This window comes from Pholcus phalangioides, unplaced genomic scaffold (genome assembly GCF_987345545.1).
Source record: "Pholcus phalangioides strain wild (caught in Gottingen) unplaced genomic scaffold, Ppha-v1.0 ptg000015l_1, whole genome shotgun sequence".
In the NCBI taxonomy this organism is placed as follows: Eukaryota; Metazoa; Arthropoda; class Arachnida; order Araneae; family Pholcidae; genus Pholcus; species Pholcus phalangioides.
In genome coordinates this window covers 24,162,076-24,182,287 of record NW_028301608.1, presented here as the reverse complement: position 1 = coordinate 24,182,287, position 20,212 = coordinate 24,162,076, and the positions used below count along the sequence as shown (strand labels likewise).

At 34.7% G+C, this 20,212-nt stretch overlaps 1 protein-coding gene across 2 annotated transcripts; it reads right to left on the bottom strand.

Moving 5' to 3' along the window:
- Positions 1-155: 155 nt before the first annotated feature.
- Positions 156-19,992, bottom strand: Lnk (SH2B adapter-like protein Lnk). 2 transcript variants are annotated; one of them, XM_089243210.1, is made up of 7 exons: positions 19,019-19,992; positions 14,089-14,190; positions 13,434-13,549; positions 12,571-12,656; positions 10,863-11,075; positions 5,193-5,380; positions 156-2,001 (listed from the first exon to the last, which is right to left on the bottom strand). In XM_089243210.1, exons 1-7 carry the CDS (start codon positions 19,769-19,771, stop codon positions 1,597-1,599), a joined length of 1,863 nt encoding a protein of 620 aa, XP_089099336.1. In that variant the 5' UTR covers positions 19,772-19,992; the 3' UTR covers positions 156-1,596. The 2 variants fall into 2 exon arrangements, with proteins under 2 accessions (XP_089099336.1, XP_089099337.1); XM_089243211.1 differs by having other exon boundaries at positions 1,494-2,001; positions 12,571-12,653; positions 19,019-19,900.
- Positions 19,993-20,212: the final 220 nt, after the last annotated feature.

Sequence of the window (20,212 nt, the reverse complement as noted above, 5' to 3'; positions counted from 1 at the left end):
TGTAAGAGCTGAGTTATGCCTATGAAGGCCAAATATGGAATGGAAAAACACTAATGAAATCAATTGAAACATACTTGCTTTGATTGGTACAAAGGTCTTCATACACATTAAGGTATATTCATTGGTTTCCTAATACTATTTTGCATACATATATTAGATTTAATTTTATTCCATCTTTTTTGGAACATATATTTTTTTAATTGCTGTTGCGAGCCAGATAAAATTATGGAATGGGCTAGAGTTTGTGCACTCACGTCAAAGAGCGGTGGTCTTCAACCACCAGTCCATGAAACATTTTGCCAATTCATGCAGCCATTACATAATTTTAGATTTAATAAATAAAAAACTGTCTCTTTATATTAGTTTTTATTTCCCTTAGCCATCAGAATGTATATTTTTTGTCACATTTCCACCAGTCTGTGACATTATCTATGTTTTCACTGGTCTCACTCTCTTCTACATGCCACTCAATTTTCTCAAATTAAATTTCTTTTCATGCTTCGCTTGAAAATTTCTGATGATCATAATAAAAGAGAATGATTCAATTACTTGATTTTGATATTTTTTTAAATTATTTTTCAGGCTTTTCATTAAAATATTTTTGACTCTGATGAAAATAGTTGAATGCATGAAGCATTCAGATTTTGTATAACGTACTGATCAATCCAATCACACCAAATTCAAAAAAATGCTATTATTAGTAACAGTAGAAATCAAATAGCTATCATTTACTGTGTCTCAAAGAAGCCATCATGAACTCTAACACTTAAAATGACAATCATGATTCTTTCAGGTGAAAGCTGCGATTCCTGCGTTTTTGAAAACTTTCAGCCTTTAAATTTAATAAAATTTATACATGGTCATAAAAAATAGTCTAATTCCAGTTTTTAGCAGTATATTTCATTAAAATTTACGTTGGACACAAGACAACAGTGAAAACGTCAATACTGAACATATAGATCATTGCTATGCGAAGATTTTTATAATTTTACTTTTACGTAGAAAACAAATCTCGCCAACACATATGAGCATTCATTTTTGTTTAATTCCCTCATTTTTGTTGGCAATAGGACATAAGAAAAGAACGAAATCTGAGTGGTATCATTGGGATGAGACGATTCATCATCACAAAGCCAAGCTCAAGTAAAAAATAAATAAATACTTGGACAAGGACAAAAGCTAAAAAATGCAGCAAAATTTATAACATGAGCACACGCACACACACAAAACGCATTAAATTTAAAGGGGGAGAAAAAAAACAGCACCTTCTTTGCAATCATTGAAGACTTTTGACAGACACTAAAACTTCATCTATATTATATGGCTTTGCCTAAATGCACTTCAAAGTACAGCTCACCGCACAGCTGTATCGCGTATGTATTTTTGTCACTTTTTTTTGCTTGCGAGCCTGCATTAACACTTTCGTAAATTTCTTGGCTTTAAAAAAGAGCACATAAGCAGTTCACATTCTAGTAATACCTATGATAAATGTGGAAAAAAAGTCCATGGCTCTTTCAAAGCTTTTGCAAGTCGGCTATAAGAAATAATTAACAAATCTTCATTGCAATAAAGAGTACTACATACACAAGCTAATCATCATACAAATGAGTACGTGTTTTCAACAGCTCTACTATGCGATGTCTGCTGATGAGTTGGAGATTGAAGGTTCTCGAGGGATTGACTCCTTATTCGAACCGAACCTCCATACGTCAGCACCTCTCTAAGTTCGGGAATGCTAGGCACACGATGAGCATGACCAGGGGCATTGCTTCCGGTCCTAGAACTTTCAGTGTGCGATGGCGATGAGCGTGTGGCATGGGAGGACGAAGAGTGGCTACTGTCCAGATTCACCACATACTCAGTCAAAGTCACATCTGAGGCACCACCTGATTCTAATGGTATTGGATGGACGCGGAAATGCTCCAGCATGTCGAAAATGGTCTGGAACCAAAGATGCTGCACTCTGCACTGACCTTCTGGGTTGATTGTCATGCGTAAATGCTATTAAAAACCAAAATGAATAACATAACTGACAACACATCTGACAAGGTCAATAGATTCAATAACTCATTCATTAGATGCAAAAGCTATCATAGCACAAACTAACAAAATAATGAAGCAAACAAGGCTTTCGCACTATCTCTCTCTCTCATTTACAATTTATTTGGTTTTGGGATATTACCCTGGCATGGAAAAGTTTGTTTTCTTTCAGACATTTTGTTAGCATGAATGGCAAACATTTTCAAGAAATAAGTTTTCTATATCTGGTGGGAGCAAAGCTTGTACTTATGCCTTTTTCTTGTTATGCTTGACTTGCACGACTCAACTCTGAACAATCATGTCAAAGCTATGTAAGTCAAACAGGAAAAATGCATAAGTGCAAGTTTTGTTCCAGTACACAGACATCATAAGAGACTATGCTCTTACCACTTGTGCCAATGAAATGTCCAAGGAAAAACTTTTAACTACGTTGGCCTAATATCACAATTCCATAAAAATACATTGTTTAATTAACAAAATAAACCCAGGGCCACACCTACACTTATGTCAAAAAGTTAAGCAAAGTATAATGCACAAACCACCACTCCAGACTGTACATTCTGAGGCGTACACAGGATTGAATTTTCGGAGGGGGGCAAGCAAGATTTGGGAAATAGGAAGAACAAGAATCGCCTCTAAAGAAATTTTGAGCTACAAATCGTCTAAAAGCATTTTAAATTTACAAAAGTTAATCAAGATGACATGCAAAGCTGTTTTCTATTGCTATTTTAATTTTTCTTTTAAATTCAAAAATGATTTCAATTTCTGATGGTTTTGTGGTAGAACTCGTGACCCTTCCCCCTCCTATATGCCCTCCACCCTTCGAATACTCCTATGAGCACGTCTCCACAGATTCTGACGAAGAAATCACCAAATACAGAATGGTTTATGTAGATCATAGCAGTTTCTGAAACTTTTTTGTTCATCGCATCCTCAGAAAACTTTTTCTCTCATCCCCCCCCCCCCCGAGTGACATCCTATATTGTATTCATAACTATTATCTTCCAGCAGAGGACGATATTGCTCCCTTTAGGAAACACTGGTGTGTACTGCATTCGGGGATTTCCCTGTCAGAATGGGTAGAGGCGTGGTCATAGAGAGCAATATAGGAGGGGGAAAGGTCATGTACTCTACCACAAAACCATTAGAAATTAAAAACATTTTTGAATTTAAAAGAAAAATTAAAATATCAAAAGAAAAATTAAAATATCAAAAGAAAAATTAAAATATCAAAATAAAAATTAAAATATCAAAATAAAAATTAAAATATCAAAATAAAAATTAAAATATCAAAAGAAAAAAATCTTTGCATGTCATCTTAATGAATTTCTGTAAATTTGAAATGCTTTTAGAAGCTTAGTAACTCGAAATTCCTTTAGAGAGGCAATTCTTGTGCTCCTACCTTCCCAAATCTTGTGTGCTCCCTCCAAAAATTTGATCGTGCATATGCCTTAGAACTTAGTCGGGAATGGTGGTGTTTTGGGGTGTGTGCATTATGCTAACTTTTGGACATGAGTGTAGATACTTTAAAGTTAGGGTAAGCATGAATTTTCAGCACCCAGTTTGAATTTCGAATGAGTTAAAGGGTGAATTTAATATCCTTCCTAGTCCAGCACACTTGTCTGCTTCAGAAAAGCCCCACCAAGAACACAGTAACTGCTGCTATTAAAACTGGAAGTTTACAAAATAAAATTACTAAGGACAAATTTAAATAACTGCACATCATAAATTTTTTGCTCAATCACATTAACAAATTCATTTAACATGCAAATAACTATATCAAGGAAACAGTTTTATTTTCGGCATCTGGGCATTGTTTGTCCAATTCACTTATTTCAAAGGATGTTATTTTACTGTGGCAAGTGGAAACAGTTAAACTTAAGATGGAACAACCATCTGGACAAAGGAGGTTCTTTCATTACATCTCTGCAAAACCATACCTCATCTACAAGGGATGGCGAGAAAATTCCACTCAGAAATCATGAAATTAAGAGACCTCAGAAGGTCCTTAGATATCTCAGACAGATAGGTTCAGACCAAAATTGATCAATGAATCTATTTTATGGGAAGCTAATGCCCAGAAAGTTATCCATATTCCAAGACAAGCATTTATGCAAAACTTTTTCAAATTGTTTTGAAACACAGATCCCTCAGCACAACCAAAATGTGGACTCCCACAGTTCAAGGACTAACACTTGAAAACTATAAATCTAGAGGATAGAAGAAGTAATGAGAAATAGAAAACTTTTTACAATTTTGCAAATGTTATTGAGCAACTAACAACTGACTGTATAAAATTACCAGCAGCCTTACTTGATAACCAGCAGAGTACTTAATAAAAATTTGAGTAGAATGCTACAAGAATGAACTAATCTAGATTTTTTTTTATCGGCAAAGTGATTATATCGTTTCATTAATTGTGATAAAGAAAATAATTGTATAAAGATACAGTGGAACCTCTTCAATGACGGTGACCATGGGGTCCAAATTTTTGTCTGCTAGAGGATTTTCTGTTAATATATAACAAAATACATTAAAGCACCATTTCACACATTTCAAAAGTGTCTGTTATGGAAGTGTTCCAATCATGGCTGCAATTGGGGAAAGGGGGAAAGCAGGCCGGTCTGGTGTTTTGGGTGTTGGACCAGAGAGAGCATAAATTTCACCCTTTAACATTATGGGGGGAGGGATGCATACTGGCCTGGCTGATCAAGCATATAGTTGTAGCCCTAGTTCCACTATAATAATATTTTCATTAACTGTAATATATGATGAGTTATTATAGCAAGGGCAATGTTCATAAGTGTAGAACATGGCATAGTTAAAGCACAGAATTTCTTTTGAAATCATACATTTTCAATATTTAGTTCTCGCATACATTTTTAATATCTTTAGTTATTCACATGGTTATAAAAATCTGCCAATTAATAAAACAAAATCTCCAGAATAAAAGATATTGGGCACTGTAATTAATCAAAACTATTTTGCAGCAAATGACAGGAATGTTTTCAATAGAATTATTAAATTACTTCCATGGATAAACTGAACATGTTTTATGAAGTTACATTGCACTTTTTAGATGGGACAGATGAATTCTAAAAATAAATTCAGATAAATACAATGATTAGCCCATTGGTATGTGGTAAACTCACCTTTGCACGACCTTGAAAATTGAATGTTAGAACATATTCCCCTTTCCTGGTTTCACTTTGTCGAACTAAAAACACACCATGGCCTACTGGTCCTTCACGCAAAACCAACTGAGCAGCATCACTTCGAGAAAGCATACCATGAAACCATGGGAATTCCCTTAGAGTTGCATAAATATCAGGACTGTTTTCTGAAGGTGGGGAACAGAAAATCATCATGAAAATGAAATTCAATTGATCAAATGTATGAAATAAAAGATTACAGGAAATACAGTCAAATCCAATTTTAACGAATACTTTTATAGCAAAAATCTCACTTTAACAAACAGTTTTCTGATTTCAGAAGATAAGTTTACGTAGAAACGGGAAAACCTGGAATTTCTTTTATAATGAAATTTTGTTATAACAAATCATTTTGCCTGGTCTCTTGGAGTTCGTTACAACAGGATTTGACTGTATAATTGAAGATTTCATTTACACTGATTAGTGGACCCCTTGTCTTGGGAACATGCAGACTAAAGTCTGGACCATGGTAAGTATATAGTGTGATACACATATGAGCCAATAAGGCAGTTTTTGATGTTATTCAGAAAAGCTGTACTAGATACAGAATATCATGGATTACATATATCAGCAAAATTATCATTATAACTTTACACATCTCTAATATATTAAAACATTGCAAAGGCAAAGTTTGAAAATATTGTTTAGGTTGAAGCCATGCTAACAGAGCATGATTGTCATAAGTTTATACAACATTATTTGAAAAACATTTGAGAATTCCTTTTCACAAAATCATACAATTTATTTGACATTCTTTCTGTTGTACTAAGTTTAGTTTTCTTCAGTTTCTTATCCAATCAGCACTGACAAGCAGAAAAGTTTATTGTTGCCCAATTTCAAGCTGAATAGATAGCTGTAAGATATATTTTTAAGTCATACCCAGTAAGAGTAGTTTTCTAAGTGCCTGGAATTTTCAAGATCATTTAGTAATAAAAATTGACACTATAGGCTATGCATAACAAGAAAGAGAATTTGTCAAATATATATTTTTCAGCAAAAGTGTCCTGTAGATGTTTGCATTTAGAGTGAAACCTCTCTAAGGTTGCTACTAGGTGTTCCATACAAAAGTGACTGTCTTTGGTGGTGACCACCGATTAGAAGTTCTACGGCAGAAAAAAATCTTTTTGGGTGGGTGGGGGGGGGGGGGGGCCTTGTCAAAATAGCGGCTTTCAATGTCACAAAAATAACAATTGTATGCTTAATGTATTTACAATGCCCAAAAAACAGATACAAAAACAGTGGAACCTGGCTACAATGATATTTGATATAATGATAAATCCCTCTATAACAATATGGTTTTTTTCAAATCTTGTTTGGAATTGCCTGTAGCCTAACGCTAAACTCCTCTTAATTCAGATATCTGTATGTCATTCCCAAAAAAGTGCACAAACCATTTCTCCGAGACTATATAATTTTTTTTATATAAAATTTCAGCACTCTGAGAGTAATTTTAATTCCGTTTTATATTTCTTCATTGAATTCCCTGTCATATGGTATGTCTTAATTTGATTCAGATGGTATCTAATATTGTTAAAAATTTGTTTGTAGTAAAACCTCAAATCTGGCTGTCCCAGATTGAAAAAAGTGTTAAACAAAGAGACTTGGTGCAAATCTGGAATTTTTTTTCCACAAAACATGGAATCACATTTTATATGTGTCATAGATGAATAAAAGTGACAAAATTTTGGAAAAATGTCTTTTCTTATGAAAAACTATTTTTTTGTGTTCGTGCCCCAAAATTTTTCCTGTCTTAAAATGGTCCACTATGTAACGGTCATTTGGGAAATATACTTTTTTTTTCCAGATTAAATCTGATAGCACTTTTGAGCTCATTGAAGGATTCACTTTTAACGCTTGATCAACTTTTTTTGGATTTGACTTTTGAAAAACGACTTAAGATTCATATGTCTTCAATACCAGATTTTTCACTGTGGAATGTCCACTCAGTTAAGTCACTATCATAAATAATTAGGATTTTTTTGTTATCGGTATCAACATCAAGTTACAGTACATGGAGATATAAGCTTCAAAATATAATGAAATTTTCAATGTAAAAAAATGTAATTTAGGCTAATTTGTCCACTCTATTATATCTTCAAAAAACTCAAGCACTGCAACAGAATAGAAACTATGATTTAAAGTAAAGTTTTCATGGTTTTGAGGTTTTAAGTTAAATTTAATAAGTTATCTATTCAATTCAAATCATTTACCACATTCTCTATTATTCTTTCAGTTAAATACAAAAGTAGTACAGATTTCAAAATCACTGCCAGGCATAGATTCAAATGTGCCATAAGGGACATTTTAGTATGAGTAAAGGTCATTATATCACAATACATTCTGTATTTTATGGGACAGAACCATTATTTTCTTACATTATTTTTGTTTCCAAGCTCTTCTCTCCCTCTCCCAACCAACGAGATTTATAGCAACATCAAATTAGTTTTCTAAGTAATTTGATGTTTTTTCAATTTCAACAAAAAAATTTGATGTAAAAAAATCATCCTGATGATATAATATACAGCTGAGCAAGTCTAGCGTCCAAATTTTTAAAATTTTACCAGACCAAAATTCAAACTACAAGGGGTGTGTGTTTTAGAATTTGCTCATGGGGTGGATGTTTTTTAAAGGTTATAGAGGAGTCTCTGGGTCACCTATCACATTTTGTATATACTTTTTGAGAAAATAAAAGTGTATTTGCATAGCCTATTTAGAATATTTGAGATATCTTTCTCTCAGTTAAACATTTCTGTGCACTCTGTTGCAATGGTGTCCACTCTGTTATGAGAAGCATTTTTGCAGATCACAGGCAAAAAATTTAAGAAAAGTTCAAACTAAGATGTTAAATTATAAATTACCACTCCTTCGTCAGAAATAAAAAAGTTTTGATTTTAAATAGCTAAATATATGTAAAAAACAAACTTTTCTATATGCTATTTTGAAAAAATCATGGAAAACCATCAAAAAGACTTTTGATCAAAAGAATTTTTTTTAAAAAAACTGCCTTTTGTTCAGCATATGTGCAAGAAATAAGCAAATTTCATTATTTTTAGGGATTGTTAATTTAGCAGAAATATTTATTTTTTACAGCAATATTTTTTTTCATAACAGGGTGGACAAAATTCATGACTTCAGTCATAAAATCCAAAAAATTAAATATTGTTACAAAACAGAAGTGAAAAATATTTATAAAATATTAAAAATTAATTCAAGTGATTGGCTATTTGGCTATGATATGAATTTTCAGTTTCAAAAATGTGGAAGTGTTTTTTTTAGAATAACCCATATACTTTACCATGATAATCCACTCTTTTAGGAGATTTTTTCCCATACTTTTAGAAGATTTTGAAATGGCTACCATGTTTTCTTTTGATATTTCACATGAAATATCTTTAAATATGTTTTTAAACTCATCACACATTTTTTTCTTCCGAGGACGTCTAATACTGTTCGTATTCAGCACCACTTGATCACTAAAGTGTTCAGTATAACTACTTTTTGTGTGATACATCAAAATGTATTGTGATAAGCCTCTTTACAAGGGCAATACAGCCAATCTTAATTTTTGGATATCAGCTAATGAATTAAAATCTTTTGCGGCAAATGGATACTCAAAAGCACATTTTTTGGTGGTACTAACAATGCTGATTTATAGATGTTAACAGCAACATAAATTTATGGCATGTGATGATAATTTGCCTCTTGATATAACAATAATCCTTCTACAACAACCTCATCCAGTATCATTATGTACATCAAGGTTTCACGGTATTTTATGCAGAACTTGGAATGTCAGATCATCCAATCAATTTCTAAATCTGTATTATCAGGGGTCTGTTCTTGCCTTATAGCAAGTTACACATGTTTTTTCCTCACATTTCTTTTACTCCCTCACCACTGTTAATAAATAGTTGTGTGCTGAAAATTAAAAAAAAAAGTAGCCACAAAAAGCCAGAACTTCCACATCTTTTACCTATTCAGTAAAGATCATATTTATCTTGTTTTCCCTGTCACCCTAGGTGAAAATGTTAAACGTTATCAGCTAGGAGCAACCGTGTATAGCATTAGCCTTTGTCATCCTATTTACAAATGTTTCCAACCTGATAGTGTCATACAAGAACAGAAAATCTGATTAATCCGAAAAGGTATTTATGTGAGTATGTATAAAGATGAGGTTTTTCGAATCAATCAACATATTTTTATTCATTAGGAAAACACATTATTATACAAAAAACAGGGGGAATGCCAAAAAAGATGACTTGGCTCATACTGGCAATCACACCATTGCAGAGTATAAATTGGCAGAAATAATAATTAATAGCATAATTATAATAATGATCATAATAAATGAAAGAGGGGAAAAAACAATAGGAGGAGAACTTCTTAAAAAACAAAATACTGTACATAAAGTTGACATGGCAGTTGCAGTGGGAACAATATCAATGGGTCATATTTTTATTACATCTTATAAGGTTATACAAAGGGAACTATCAGCTCTGAATGCATTTTTTTAGAAAAAAAAACCACGAAAAGTTTTTTTCTCCCCAACTCTTATCTATAAAGTGGCGGCCACGGACAGGTTGGCTGCTGACTGACTGCATAAAAATACCACAACAGACAAATTGCCCAATGAGGTGGCTGAGAAAACATGCCCATAAAAAATATGGATGTCACATATATATGGTAGCATGGGCTAATGAATGAAGCATGACCTTCAGTGTGGATAAGAGCATGGTCACTCACTTCAGTTTAAACCCCCCCCCCCTCCCCCATTTTTTATACTTAAAAGTTGAATGGTATTGTTATTCTGAATGCAACTGTGCGATTTGGAAATTCTCAGTGATGAACAGCTATGGTGTTAAAAAGAAAAAGAATAGAATACTCAATTTCATTCTTAAAAAAGGTCTTTCGCCTTCTCCTAAACTCATTCCTCCACTTTTCCAAGGCTTAGTATTATGTCAGCCATGGTGGTGGCCATGGAATAGGATTGGGTTTTTGTATTACAGTAAACCTCACGCCAATGACACTCGATATAACGATAAACCCCTCTGCAATGATATTTTTTCAAGTGTTTAATGGAAATGTTTATACTCTAGTGTTAAACTGCTGTCTCTCGATATCACGATAATTTCTCTCAAACAATATTATTTCTTGATCCACAGAGTATTGTTATATAAAGATTTCACTATATGTCTATGGCACCTATTGTCAATTCTGGGAAAAACTGGCTGCAAAGGAAAGTTGGTGGAGAATGGATGGTGGTAGTCTATGAAAGATTCACCATTTCTTGCTTAAATAAGTCTATAGAGAAACTGGTAAATTATTTAATAATCATTTTAGATATTTGTTGCTAATGTATTATTGCCATTTTAAACATTAAATGAAACCAATATTTCTTTTTTTTAATAGGAATTTTTATTTCAACATGTGCTATTTGAGGTTTTGCGATGTGATAGTTATAACAGTTCTGCAATCTGTTGTTATAAGGGATAATGTAACATCTTGATCAAAACGTTATGACCCAGGTGGTGCAAAGAAATATAATACTGAAATCGAATACATAAATGCTACTCAATGAAAAATAATGAAAAATCTATCAACTGAACTTACCTCCTTGCTCTCTATCACTGTGTGCTGCAGGTTCACTGGCACTATTTGATCCTCCAGCTGTAGGTGCTGGAATTGGTGCAGCAGTTGTGGTAGTTGTAGTGGTTGTTGTTGAGGTGACTGCTGCAGCAGCAGCACTAGAAGCTGTGGACAGCCCTCTAGGAGGTAGGTCAGGAGGTGGATCAGGACTAGCATCGGGGGTTGTTTCGTCATTTTCTGCACATTATAAAAATTTTAAAAATAAATATAGATAGTAATAATTTATATTGAAGTCTCATTGCATTACAAACTAAAAACATGTGAGAAGACATTTAAATCTCGACGAAACAACAAAAATATAAGGTCTAAACAAAATTTAATTGATCTGTTCAATGATTTAACGATAGAATCATATTAATTTCTTTGATTCAATGATAGTTAAAAATCTTGCTTCTCAAATACAGTGTTTAACCCCCTTAATGACCAGGAACGAGATATCTCGGACCAACCCAAATGGAAGAAACACATTCTGGCTCTCCCTGTTCTCTTTACTTCTTCTAATCCTCATGAAGCTTCATTATAACCCCACAAACAGAAGTTGTTTTTCTATCTTTCTATACTCCTGTTTTAGTGATTCCCCCATATATAACGCATATGAGAGAGAAAAAACACGTAGCAAAAAGTGAAGGATGTGGTTGATCATGAAAGAGAAATATATATATATAACATTTATCTCGTTTTCCTTTCTGTTTCTAAGAAAACCAGTTTTTGAGATTTATCGCAAATTCTTCAAATAAAGATCCAAATTTGCTGCCAAAAGCCTGCACATAAAGAAGTTAAATTTGGCTTCATAGTGTCAATTTTTACTTTTCTTGAAATGCTAAATTAGGCCTTTCTATGTTCTTTGAAATGTATACATTTTGAAATCTCTGAAGCAATGATAAAAAAGCTAATGGTCGATCACTTTCAAAGTTACGGAGCCCAATAAGCATGGAACACGATGAAGGAATCAGTTCAAGTTAAGATGAGTTCAATTTTTCGTTGATGAGGAACGAAATTACGTCTATGCATAGACTACTTGATGATAGAAAGGAGAAAAGCAGTGATGAAATAAGAGGTGTAAGAAGGCGAAAAATCAGGATAATAGATAGTGAATGTGAAAGCAACAGTGATTCCGAAGAGACAGAAAATTCAGAATGTATACCGTGCACAGAATCCGAAGAAATACCGTGAAGAATACCGTTTGTATCCGGGGAAAGAGCCGCAGGACAAGTATCTTCACACATAAAAGAACCATTAGATTTTCTTGTTATTTATTTGAAGTATAAAGATATATAAAATGTTAAAATATAAAAGTTTTAAACATTAAATTGTGTGGAAAATCATTTTAAGTTATCTGTAAGAAATTAACCAAATATGCGGAAAATCGTCTTGAGTTGCTGGTTCGCCCGAGCGAAAAAGGCTTCGAGTGCAAAGGGTTAAATTTACAATTCAAATTCACAGCTATTTTCTTTGTTTTTAACATCCTCAATTTAACACCTTTTTTTCTTACAACTGTCATTAAATTAGTTTCACTGTTACACAAAATTATATAACCAGTAACAAAAATTTTTCAGTGAACATGCTTTAATATATATTTTCATAAATAAACATATAAATAAGTTTCTGTTGATACTGCAAGAGAGAAACGATACAGATCCTTGACCAGTATAATTTAATAATATAGTCTTACTCTTTGGTCCAGCAGCAGCTGCAGAACTCTGTCTTTCTCGTAAACGATTCAAGCTCTCCGTTGGAGCAGTTGGCAGACGTGGTCTACTAAAAAGTTAAGAATAATTCAGCCTCATTTTAAAACAAAAGAAAAGGAAAAAGAACAGATAACAGATAATATTTTGTAATCACTTTTTGTCAAAAATATGACAAATGCAATCACATTCTCACAAACAAAAAGAAAACCACACATACACACAATTACATTATTTAACAAGCAGGGGGAGTGTGTGCATGCGATATTCAGCCCTTTCCCATTTTGAGACGGTAACACTGCTTGTGGGAATTATGGGAGGAATAGTGGTAGTTATAATCTGCAGTTTATGAGGTAAGTATAATCTGTAGTTTATGAGGTAAGTATAATCTGCAGATTACGAGAAAAATATTATAATTTATGTTAAACATACACAAAGAATTATATGCTGGAAAATTCAGAGTTTGCTGGATCCATACAGAGCATGGATGCACAAAATTAGACCTGCATGCCAAACGTGCGTGTGTGTGAATTTTGCCCGGATCACAAACAGATTTATAACGAGATTTATAACGTACTGCATCATTCTAAAATATCACAGGATGTGAAGTTGGACCAAATATGTATTCACAGGAAGAGAGGTTTAGCCCACAAACTCAAGTGAGGGAAATGGGTGGTACAAAAATTAAAATGGGAGAAGAAAGTTGGGTAAGAGTAATTTGTATTGCCACACACTTAGCAAAACTATATCCATTTACTTGAGCACATCTGAGATAAATATATCTGTTATGCAAAGAAATAGCATAAAAACTGCAATCAAAACAATTTTATTTGCATAAAGAAAAACTTACGAATTCTCAACAGACAAGTCTCCAAGGTGGCGCATACAATATTTAATAGTAGACAGCCAAGACTTCATATCGTCCAAATCATGAGCCTCAATTACATATTCTACATGATTTTCCGCCTGCATGCAACAAACAAATGAGAAAATGTCATAATACTAAAATGCATCAAACACTCATGAGAAAAAAATTTTTTTTTCCTATATTACATGCAGTGATCAAGACTATCTTGATCAGAAGCTACTGAACTCATTTGCCTCTTTATTCCCTCTCCTTCTGATGAAAAAATTGTTCACACTGTCTGCCCCCCTCCCTCCTGCCCATGATAAATTGGTCCATAAGAAAATGTTATATCTCCCTCCTTTCCAACTACTTTCATATGCACGAAGGTAAGTATTGTCCACTTTGGAGAAAACTGCTCTTGATCATCTCAGGGATTAATGAATCAAAAAAGAAAATCTAGGCACAACACAAACATTTTAGGAGTCAAGGGGGTTTCGGATTTGCTGATGACGGGGGAGGGGGGGGGGGTTTGTCAAAAATGTCTGAAAATCTGCTTACGTAATACTTGAATGCCCCCTTATGTTTGAAGTCACAGACCATATACTTTCATTTCAAGAAAAGAGATGCTACTGAAATTTTAACACAGAATAAGCTTTACCTTTAAAACGAACGTATTTTCATGATCTGGCATCTCTAGTGCTGTAGTTTCTCTTGCTTCTGTTATGAGGAAACAAAACAAGCCACTCCTTGGTTTCACTGCCTGAATAAAAACAGTCATAAATTATTGATTGAGCAAATTTGTTCACACATTTATTTAGCAGAAATAAAACTTAATTCAGGAAAAATAACCAAATTTTAATTGGAAACTACAACCCTGATTGTACCAAATTCACTCTCATAGCACGAGCCAAGATTTGTCAGAATCAGAAAAAAATACAGTAACATCAAATCTTGGTGTCATGGGCGGTCCCCTTAATGCACTCAAAACTGGGCCATGTGTGAGTGGATGCATGTGTTAAGACGGCCCTAGCTTCTGAGGCAGTTCTGCTTCAATCTGAAAGTAGCCACACTTTCCCCCCATCATATTTCACATGAAGGTTCATTTCTTAACATCTGAAACTTTTTCCACTGCTCTTTGTGACTTGCTTGGCAGCTTATCATGGCTTCCCTTAGACTTGATTTGCAACCCTGGCTACCCGTTAGAGTATCTCAGGACCGCAAGGTGGCCATATGGTCCCAGGTTGAGGAAACTGATCTAAATCCGGGTTAGGTTTCTTCTGGGACAGTGGAAGAAACTGAAGAAACCGGAAGAAATGGGAGAAACTGAAAAAATTACATTAATTACCTTTTAGTTGAAGTACACATACCGCACATACTCGTGTATAAGCCGACTTGTATATCAGACGACCCCCCCCCCCACTTCAGGACCACCAAAACCGCAATAAATTGAAAACCCGTGTATAAGCCGCCCCAAAAAAAAATTCTTATATTTTCATATAAAATGAATAGCTTGCAGAAATTTACAACATAAAATGATTCAAACTTTTTAAGCCTGCATCTCCAAACTCATCGTAATTCATCAGATCCTCACAGGGTGCGGCATCTTTGTTTTTATCCTCATCTGGGCTGTTATTGCTATTGTCATTTTCAAAGAGGATATCATCTTCAGTTCCGTCCATCGCATTGCTGATGCAACACTTTTTGAAGGATCAGTGGAAACAGAATTCCACGCCTCATGTACCCATTGGCACACTAGGCCAATGTCAGGTTTTCTTCAAGGCACCACTGTTTGTAGTTTCTTGATCATAGGAACTCATCCATTCAATCCACAAATTCCTCAAATAGTCTTTGAGAGGCTTGTTGATGCTCACATCTACAGGCTGTTGCAAACGACGTTAGCCCACCTGAAATCAAAGCCAATGATGTTTTCGATTTCTTTGCCTTAGCTTTGACATTATTGGTTCTGTGGGGTTTGAACATATCCCATACCAATAATCCGGGAGTCAATATTTTCTCATCAAAAACTGACCCGAGTATAAGCAGCCCCCCCCCCCTCCACTTGAGAAACGAATTTTTCCACAAAAAAACTCTACTTATACACAAGTATATACGGTAATTAATACTTATTATTTCACCTCATTGGTTGCGAAATAATATCAAGCATGTTTTAAAACAATATTTTTAAACATTTAATTATAAGCATCTCACCAAGATGTGTAATATTTAATTTTCCAATATAAAGCATACATATTAAAACAAATTATTTTAATCATCGCTCAAAATGTTAATGAGTATAAATAATGTACAATTTAAAGCATAATTAATACATGTTTGTAGAAAATAATTAGTTTCATATATTCAGCACATTTATCTAATTACTTGACAATATATAACTAAAAGGCATAATATATTGTGTTTAACAAAAATGCAAAAGTATTTTAGGAATTATCATGGGACTTGTGTAAGGTGGATAGAAGCATACTTGACATAATTTAAAATTTAAATTGCATAAGGGTCCACTCAATGAATCAGCTAGACAGATTGTGCAAAGTACTGATCATTATCAGGAATGAATGCTTTTTTTTTTACGAAATGCTAACTTGATGCCTTATTTGTATAACAAAATTGGAATATGAAGAAAATATTCTTCCCTATCATTCGTTCTCGTCTTATCGATACTGAATATTAGGATGAAAGACTGAATTCTGAACAGGAACTGTGGCAAAGCATAACTTGTAATTTTTTTAACTGCAAGTGCAACACTTCTGTCATACCATTCAAATTTTAATATAGTATTATGGTAAGAAAGAATGTGTTAAATATCTGAAATTCTCAAAAACCTGTGATTGTGTTGAAATGCTTCTATGTTGTTCTGCCAATTCAGCAGGTTTAAAAAGAATATGTGTTTTGGATTCACCCACTCAACTTCGGAACAGCATAATGGTGTCATAACAAAAAGGTTTTGTTACACTGAACTGATGGAAGTGAACAATTTTAAAATGATTATGTTTCTCTTCCATAAAAGTAATTTAAATTTCATAAATAAAGGACTTTTTATTTAAATATACAACTAGTAAAACCTTTCAAAATTGATATTATGTTAACATTACAGTTGATAAAATCCTGATATAATTGCATGATTACAAAAGGAGGTAATTTTTTATAAATCAGTTTCTTCCTGCTAATTTCTAACCTATTTCTTCCTGCTGTTTTTTTCCAACTCGGAAGGAGCTTCCTAATAGATTTTTTGTAGATATGTCATAATGCTTTTCTCAGTACCCTCTCAAGTTCTGCAGAACTCAAAAGAATTTCCTCGTATTTTGCATTTTTGTATTTTCATTCTAAGCTGAGAAATCGATTACAGCATACAACTGCTAAAAACACTTTTTTTTCAATGTTGAACTGCAGTGAGAAGAATGAGGATTTTTATAATATTTTGATATTTTGTAATTATTTGTGAGAGAGGTGTTAAAATGTATTTGCCATATCTTATATTGTAGTGCAAATGATCAATATAGAAGGAAGACCGGTTTCTTCTACTTGGAAGCGGGGTCGGCAGTTTTTTCCCAAGTGGAAGAAACTGTCCAATTCTTCAAAAGATTGATGCACTTATCAATTTGCATACATAATTAAATTAGTGAAATTAAATTCACTGAATGTTATAAAAAATATACATTTGCTATGTCTAAAGCATAAATTCTAACTTATATGATAAATTATTGAAGGAAAACTAATTTCTTCCACTCCGAAGAAACCTATTTCTTCCGGCCGGTTTCCTTCCACTTCTGAAGAAACTGTCAAACCCTTTCTAAATCACAACCTAACTGCTCCTTTTACATAATACAGCATGGCAAATTACATGATTGTTTTATATTAGATGTAATTTGAACAAATTTAGAAGGCTTTTGACATCACTCTTAAAATGTAAATGTTTACTTGTAAGTTACATTAAAAAAAACAAAATTTTTAAGAAACTAAGAAAATCTGTATATTTATCTCTTCTTCTTCTAGGGTATGGATTATCAGTAGAAAAATTTACCTTGACTTACACTGTTAGTCTAAAAACAAATTATTGACATAACTCAAGTTGGGATATAACCATACCTTGTTCCGCTTGATCAACACTTACAATTAAAGAATTTTTCCGAACCCTGTGGAATAGAATGTCAACGTCAAGCTGTTAGCAGAGAAAAACCGTCCCCACAGAAAACCATTACTGAGCAATTCCACTGTAGGAAAGTAGAACCCATATAAAATGGAAGCCCAGAACCTTCAGAATAGTCCTATCATCATCCCCCCTGCAAGGCAGGAACCAAAAAGAGGCAACTGCCCCGGGTAGCAGTTTTAGGTGGGAACAAAAAAATTTTTTTAATTATCAAATTTTAAAGTTGTGGGGGTAGCTAAATCATGTCTGCCCAAGCAGCAATAATTCTAGTTATTGCTTTACCCTCAGAAACAGATTTATGGTTTTGGCCCCTGCGAGCTATACAAATCTTGCTGCCCTTTCTAGTCTAATTCTCTTGAACCGATTTTACCACACTGGGCTATAAGCACTCTCCCCCCCCCCCCCGTCTCAATAATATACCTATACCTCAAGTCATTATTTTGTTTGATCACCGATATGATTCATCGCTCTCTTGCCCACTTACTGATCTAGCCCTTTGCTCCCTTGAACATTCACATAATCGCATACATTCTGTAACTCACTCTCTGGGTCATGTTTTTGTTCACACACATGCTCTCTAAAACTGGAATTATGGTATTGCCGCCCTTCTAGTATTTTAGTCGAATTTTCTTGTCCACTCATTTTTCAAATTTACCATTCCTCCATGCTTGCCGCAACACACAGGTAGTCCCTCCCTCTAAAGATATCTTTGATCCCACTTGGAGCATTACATTAAAATATCATAATCGTAAAATTATTTTTCACGCTGGGCTGCAAAATTCCCAATCTTTTCCCTAATCATACTTGTACAAAAAAAACAATAGAATTAACAGTATTGATAAAAAATTAGAGCAATTTTCATTAGAAATGATCGATGTCATTTCATGGGTGAACCATTGTGTACTAGCATACTTATAATTTCTTGCATACTAGCCATTATAGTTTTTTTTTTTTTTTTGCCCAGACCGTTGTATTACAGTAAAACCCCTCTTGACGTATAAAAGGACGTAAGTCAAGACACACACCCCTTTTTTTATGGCCAAATATTAATTTCCCCCTTGTGCAATAAAAGCATGTATTCAAATCCCACTATTAACAGTCAACCTGCATTTACAGACAAATTTTTTTTACCCCGCCGGTGTCTGAAAGATTTTCGTGTATTTAAAAGAGAGTTGTCTAAGAAAGTTTTGTTTGTTATTGGTTTTGTGGTTTGTTTTAATTTCCGTTTTACAGCCATGACATTATCATACCTTTTTGGCAATTTTTTCTTTTTAAACAAGAAAGACATCCCAAAGCATGACTTCGTTTGTTTTGGCGACTTCTCATCATGCTTTTGGAGGTTTTTCCCTCACCAAAGAAAAAAAAACTGTCAACACATCGCCAAAAGGGATTATACTATAGCTTTTCCACGTCATTTTATTACCTTTGGCGGAGAATAAAATTCTAGCAAATAACCACCAGTGGTTTTAACCAGAGACAATCGACACTTCTCCCACTTTTGACGGCCATCCAGATAGTCCCCAGTCAAATAACTGACCACACCATCGCGTATGCTTTCGACCACGATTTTAGTTAGTTTCGTTTTTTCGTGCTTGTCGCCACCGCGACCACGCCTATGGTCGTGGTGATGGTGAGAAAGTTCCACCTCGTCCGAATGCTGCTTGTGGAAGAAGCCCTTGCCCCTCTTGAGTCCCTTGAAGGAGAGCCTCCTGAAGAACGGCCTGTGGTGAGACTTTGGCGACTCCCCCTCGACGTCCGAAAGGTCACTGTAATCCTCGTGGTTCGTCACGACCACGCTGCTGCTGCTGCGCACGTTCTCTTGCGAAGTCGCGTCCAGCTGAGTCTTTGGCCGAGTCCTTGCAACACCACCATCGTCTTGCGAAGTAGCAGCACCACCACCGCCGTGTCCATTAGTTGATGGTGGCACGAGGATCTCGCCAGAGGCTCCTATCCTCTTCTTGACCTCGGCGTCGAAGTAGTCCAGGAAGGAGTCCACGAACTTCTTGCTGATGTCCTGGTTGCACACGGACTTGCCGAGGTTCGGGTGCTCGGCCATGAACGAGCGATACTGCTGTGCGAAGTCAACTGCGGCGGCACGAGCGTGTTTCTCACAGAACTCCGGCCACAAGCTCTTCTCGTGATCGTCGCCGCCGCCACCGTTCGCCGAAGTCGCCATTATACCACTGTGTCCGACACTTCGCGGCTGTTACAATGATAACCGTCCACGGTTGAATCCATAACTAATGATAACAATAAAAATAACCCTCGCCGGACTGATTACGGAATAATAACAGGAATCCGCCATTTCATCATCATCACCACGAAATATTTTTCGCGTTGCGCACTCATCAACGAAGGATTGACGGCAGCGCCCTGCCCTTATGACGTCATTGGGACGTCACTTCAACGGGGATGATGAAATTATTTACGTCTTGCAAAATATGTGTGTCCGCAAAATGGGGAAACCAATTTCAAAGACGACAAAAGATTTGGTTTCAAAAACAAGCAGACGACAGATGGTTCATCATTTCTTTGATCGCCAACAGTTAATGCGTGACGATATTTCAATGATACGAAAACGGGACATGTAGCCAATTCTTGCCAAATGAGTTCACAA